Source organism: Morchella importuna, assembly GCF_003444635.1.
Source record: "Morchella importuna strain M04M26 chromosome Unknown Morimp01GS008, whole genome shotgun sequence".
In the NCBI taxonomy this organism is placed as follows: Eukaryota; Fungi; Ascomycota; class Pezizomycetes; order Pezizales; family Morchellaceae; genus Morchella; species Morchella importuna.
This window is the reverse complement of record NW_025763405.1, coordinates 792,319-798,340: the sequence shown is the minus strand read 5'-3', so window position 1 is coordinate 798,340 and position 6,022 is coordinate 792,319. Positions and strand designations below refer to the sequence as shown.

Here is a 6,022-nt window from a genome sequence, read left to right as displayed (position 1 = left end):
CAGTTATCGTGACTCCGCTCTGAAGGGAGGTACGTGCATCTGTCAACTAACTGAGCTATAGGTTCTTTCTCAATATCTATAGACTGGCAGTGGGTGTGGTATACCTATCCGTCATGAAACGAAACAAGGCTTCTCAAGCCCATATCACCACCGGCTCGACTCTTGTCCATCTCCACCTTGATGTATGGCTCCCCTACCCAATCCTACACCCCTCAGAGTTGTAGAAGCTACTGATGAGTTGAATCACTTGAAGACTGAGAGGGAGATAGAGTTGATGAATATCGAATGCATCGCGGTGGTGTTTGTTGCGCTACGGCGGTTAGAGATAAAGAAACACTCTAGCGGGAACGAAAGTTCACTCGAAGTATAAGTACAGTTATCGATGCTGCAATGACACGAATGATACCATAACCCCTATATTCACCCCCTACACATCGCTCCCACTGGAAATGGTAGATCACCGCGAGAGCTGACCATACGTAGATAGTCTCCACGTATTTCTTTTCCGAGCGTTTGGCCATGGAGGAAGCTCGTTGTAGGGCCATATCCTTGTTGACATATATATATTTGGGCAACGCGACATTCAGTTGCATGAGCATAAAAACCCTAACCCACACGGATAACCTCACCACTCATGATGAATTCTTTATTTTTTGAAGTTTGAGTATTGTTTGCACCAGAGATGTGCATACACGTAATTGACCGGGACTTGTAAGATTAAAAGTAGGGGCTTGTGTAGGCGAGTGAAGGCATGAATTCGGGCTAGGAGCGGGAGGCCACATAGATAAACTAACGGATAAGGGGAAAAAGTGACCACCTCTTCTGCTTGTGAACTCTCCCATGATTTTTTCCACCATCTCCAACAACATCTTCTACAACCCAGCGGTATTGTCACCATGCCTTTTTTTCAACGGATTGACTGATCTCACGGTCGCATTACAATATCTTTTACTCACGCCTATCAAGAAAGGGAATCGGTCTTTTCTGGCTGGAAGGTTTTGGGCCACGAGCAGAAGATGGAGCGCAGAGAAATCATGGAGTCATATCACAAAGGCAGGCAAGCATTTACTGCATTAAGTACAAAGCCACGAAGAAGCACAATTTTTTCAAAGCAAATTTAAAATTCAGATTTCGCAAAAGGCTATAGCTCTGACACGATATAGCAGATATCACAAAGTTTCCGGGGACCACAAAATCGACGTACCCATAATAAACCCCAAGCATGTGAATGACAGAAACACCATTCAGATAACCCATCCACCATGCAGACGAGGGACCGCAGCCACCCACGCAGCCACATCCCCGTTCGGCGCTCTGTCCACCCCATGGATACCACTAGCCCCTCTCACGATCGGCTCAAAGCTGTACTCGTAGACCGATCCCTTGACTTCGACCATGCGGGTTTCGGGGTGTCCATTGACGTAATCTACGTCCTCTCTCCAACGCAGGATTCTGTAAGCCTGCTGATTGTTCCCAACAGGGTAGTAGACTTCCTGGTACTTCGGGAGGTTGACGACGACCGAAGTGGTATTGGTGCATACCATGGCAGTGGTTGGATGAGTTTGCTGCCCGATGACAACGTAGAATCTCCACATGTGGAGGAAGAAGATAGTGAGGTGGAACATCTGGTGCTTGAAGATGTTGACGACGAAGCAGAAAAAGGTGTCGAGGGACATGCGACGAGCGCGGAGACTGCGGTAGGCATTCCTGATAGCAATGAAAGGCATGTTGAGTGAGGTAGGTAGGGTGTTGGGTTATGTGTGGAGTGGTTGTATTTTTTTTGGTTGTTAGACTCAAAACTTGACTTTTGGTTGTGAGCCTATTTGTAATGGTGACTGGAGGAAGAAGAAGATGGAGGACGTTCGGTGAAGGGTATTTATAGTGGTGGCGGGCGCAGAACGTTTTGCGTGCTTGGGGGTGCAAAGGCCCAGGTGGATGCCTATCCTCATTGACAGGGGTGGGGGAGGGAAGGTTGTGAATATTCGATCTCAGCCATTACCGACGGGCAGTCCTAGTGATTATTGTAGAGTTATATAACCGGATCCCGACGACGGTTATGACGAGGATCTCTGGAGCCAGGTTCTCTTGCTCAGGGTCCTCACTCTCATAAGCCATGATTGGAGGGATACCAGTGAAAAGGTCCAGCTCCAACCAGTGTTGTGAGTTTAATTTTGAGAAATCTTCCTACACCTTACCTGTTTTGTACCTCATGGTTCTAACTACACTACAGAAAAGATTCGGCATGGAAATATACCAGCGACGAGACCATCAGTTGGGCGAGCTACGTAAACAACTGCTGGATAGCTATAGCCGGAGGGAGGATAAAGACAGAGATCTGATATTAAGGATAGATATGGTAGCGGTCAAGAATAGACTATAGTATAATAGAGAGCAGAGCTAATTCAGTTCCACAGGTAGTAAATTTCCTTTTCTCATCAACAGCAGTACGGTGAGCCGACGGCCAACCAAAGGTTTCCATGATGGTAGATTTAGTTCAGTAGCACGCCATCCCACCTACCCGCGCGAAAGCAGCGCCGATGCCAGGGTCTCGGAGCCTGATATACAATGTTCTATTGGCTTTACAACTCCGCACACAAGCAGAGAGGAATACACCGGTCCTTGAGGTCTTGAATACAAACAACAGTGCCGCCAGGAAGGTTAGTCTACGCTCGGGGGAGCTAAGACAAACGAGTGACCACCCGTGTCTCGGGTGGTACAAAAAAAGCTCCTCCTAGGCCTCCGAGGATTGATACACGCTGCATATCAAGCGATACGTACGTTTTTCCGGAACATTTTCTTTCGATTTAAAGAAAAAAAACGTTTGATGGGCCAATGCACTGGGCGGCTATATATAGCAGTCTCCCCTGCGTCAGAGTTGCCCGGCCCATGCATCACGCCTACCAGAGGCAACGACGTTGACGAGAAAGGAAAACCTTTCAACTCGATCATACGGAATAGCTAGAGCGCGAGGAAAGATTTATGGACTCGTATCGCACCCCGGTCGTACGCTTCATTTCCCCTCGAGTGATCGCAAGGAGTTCGAACTCGGCGGTCATGGATGACACGTTGATGAAGGAAGCACAGGAGAGTGGCTAGTGGTGTGGCTTGTTTGGCCCTGTTTTCTGGATAGGCTACCACTTTACCATACACTTATACTAGCAGTGGCCGAACTCGCGAGCGCGAGCTCCTTTTACTCCAATTAATTGTGCCTTTCGTAGGGCCTTCCATCTCGATACCCCCGCCAGTGAAGGGACCTCTTGAACCCATCATTCTGCTGCGAATACCTCATTTAAGGTATCTCCCATACCACCCAGTTAATAAAATAAATTTACCGTACCACGCCCCATTAATGAATTTATGGCTTTTGATACCCCCTTCGGATGATAGCTCTCTTATGTAGGGGGGGAGACAAAAAAAACATTGCCCCGCCCAGGGAGTTGAACCCCGGCCCCTCGCACAACTCTTACCCACCTAGTCGATTCTTGAGAATGCAAACCACTACACCACCGAGACGTGTTGTCAACGTTGCTATGTCTATTTTTGGGCGGCTGGTCTTATAATTATACATACACCTTTTTAAATAAATAGAATTATACAGAGACCTTTTTAAATAAATATTAGGGCGTGAACCGTAGAGCTTCAGTTGCCAATATCATAGGTTTTGGGGTGGACTGGTTGCCATGCAGGAGTCAGTCAGGGTTAGGGGTCAGAGCGCACGCAGCGTGCCTACCTGGAGGTGCATAGCAACAGGCGTGCAAGCGAGCAAGCAGGGTAACTGCACCAATTTCGATGTGTCGTGCTTACCGCGAGAGGTAAAATTATTGTAGAAGCAGGGTCTAAAAACAGGGTTTCTGTGGCTAGGCAAGCCAATAGGACTCCTCCCATATTTCTACAATAATCTTACCGCAAGCTGTACTAAACCCCCTGTGGCTGTCGACCAATCAGGGTGCGAGAACTTTCGAAAAAACCATATTCCAGTATATGGCAACGGTAAATGCCAAGATCTATTTAATATCTAACCACCCAGGCATTCAGGCATCCCCAACTTAGGGGGTTTTCCACCATCCCCCAAGAAAAAAATTATTATTTCGCCTGCGAAGGAATAGATGAGGTAGCAATATAAAAACAGTAGTAGAATAGAATAATATAAAATAAAAAGTGAGCTTAGATCTCATTCTCCGATATATCTGCTTCCCTTAACTAAAGATTACCATATAGAAAGACACGGTAATTCTAGGCTACAATGTGGTCACAAAGAGAAAGAGTAAAGTAATAAGGAATGTTGAGGGAAAAGGGTTATTAAGGGTATGCTACTGATTATAATAAGGCTACTCCATACGCTGTCTCTTGACACTACGAGAGCGTAAAGACAAAGATTGGAAATCAATCTCTTTGCGTATCTCGATTTGAACATTGCGGCCTTCTCGGCGTTCAGGCGTCTTTTTTGAGCCTCATGTTTCATAGTAGCCCGTTGTTCCCTCCAGACACCCAATTGAGCAGAAAGAGTGTGAGAGGCGTCTGGTTTGAACGTCTTGACTTTGCTCTTACTTTTTGTAGTCCCCCGGTAAAGTAGATTAACCTAGGATAATAGACCGTTAGTAATGTCCTTATACAAAGATTTACATAGGTGATAGTACCAAGTCCTGAGAACCTTCTGTGCCGATATCTCGGAAAAAGATGGCGACACTAAGCAAGTCACCCGCCGGTCTCCAGTCACCCGATTGGTGTTTTAAAACCTGTCTCTGTGGCTCAAGAGCTTCCTGGCCTTCTCCGAGAGCATGGCCTTCCTCGGAGACCTGGTTAAATCTGGAAGAAGCTGTGTAGCTGGTATCGGCAAGGTAGGGTAGGACACTAAGGTTATGTCAGTAAATCGCCCACCATACGTGCTCCTACGGGTCCGAGTCCGAGTGTGGGTGGAAAGGTGGGATTACCGGGGGAGTGGTTAACAGCTTCAATGGGCTCTGCAGCCACCGCATCCTCGTAAGGTGGTGCATGGTACTCGGGCTCATACGTCCCCGCAATCTCCTCCTCCTCCTCCTGTGCCCGTGTACATATGCTCCACGGTTCCCAGAAACTTAAAGGGTACCTGGGTTTTCTGTACGTCGTGAGCACCAAGTTAGTCTCGTGTCAATCTAGCAGACTCTGTTGGTCTGGAATACTGTGATGGCGAGGGAGCTTGTGATTGCAAAGCTTGTGATTGCGGGGCTTCAAGAGATCCGTCAAGATGAATAGGAAGCTCGAGTCGGAGTACAAAGGCATCCTAAACCGCACGTCATGTCAGCTCTGGAAACGAATAACTACAACGATACGGAGAGGCTGGAGGTGACACTAGCGTACCGATACTTGCTCCGCAGATCAGGGACGCAGCACCCTCATGGCTGCTTTCATATCCGCTGCGTCAAACGGTGTCCCACGCTGATTGACCGTTACAGCGATTTTGTCAAGCGCCTTAGCGCGGGGAACTGACATTGGCTCAGCAGCATATTTAAACACCGATGATAATGCTGTCTTCATAGTCCCGCGGTCTTTGGATGTGCAGATGCAGAGAGATTGTGGTTTGGAAGATGGTTGGGTGCGCGTACGTGTAGTTAAGGTGGGGCAATTATGTACGATCGCGAAATCACGTCTTACACGACGGGTAACGTGAAATCTTTATTTTGCTGGCTGTTGGGATCTGACGGGAATGGGAGTAGGCTTCGGATTGCGGGCATGGCTGGCTTCACCGGTGTGTACATCTATCTATTAGGTTTTAGGATCTATGTTAACTGTCAATGATTCTTGGGAAGCTTCCCGGGATTGGGGACCTTTTTTTTTCTTTTTTATTTCTTTTAGAGGGGGGGGGGGATGGTTTATCAGCGAGGGATGTGATGTATAATAAAAAATGCCGTTCGAGGGTACCGGGTTCGTAGTCCGAAGACTGGTGCGGGTGATATATTCCAACTCTTTATATCGGCCGTAGTGCTGTATAAAAGCTGCAAAACCGCTTTACTCAGTGAATACACGCATTGGTTCTATATCCATA

General features: G+C 47.4%; 2 protein-coding genes across 2 annotated transcripts; both read right to left on the bottom strand.

Moving 5' to 3' along the window:
• Positions 1-1,244: 1,244 nt before the first annotated feature.
• LAJ45_03716 (uncharacterized protein) lies at positions 1,245-1,727 on the bottom strand (the record flags this gene model as incomplete). The annotated part of the gene is made up of 1 exon (XM_046113300.1): positions 1,245-1,727. The coding sequence occupies one exon, from the start codon at positions 1,725-1,727 to the stop codon at positions 1,245-1,247; it is 483 nt and encodes a 160-aa protein (XP_045973593.1).
• Positions 1,728-4,729: 3,002 nt separating this feature from the next.
• On the bottom strand, positions 4,730-5,514 carry LAJ45_03715 (uncharacterized protein; the record flags this gene model as incomplete). The annotated part of the gene is made up of 4 exons (XM_046113299.1): positions 4,730-4,851; positions 4,932-5,095; positions 5,160-5,260; positions 5,371-5,514. 4 exons carry the CDS (start codon positions 5,512-5,514, stop codon positions 4,730-4,732), a joined length of 531 nt encoding a protein of 176 aa, XP_045973592.1.
• Between the last annotated feature and the right edge of the window lie 508 nt (positions 5,515-6,022).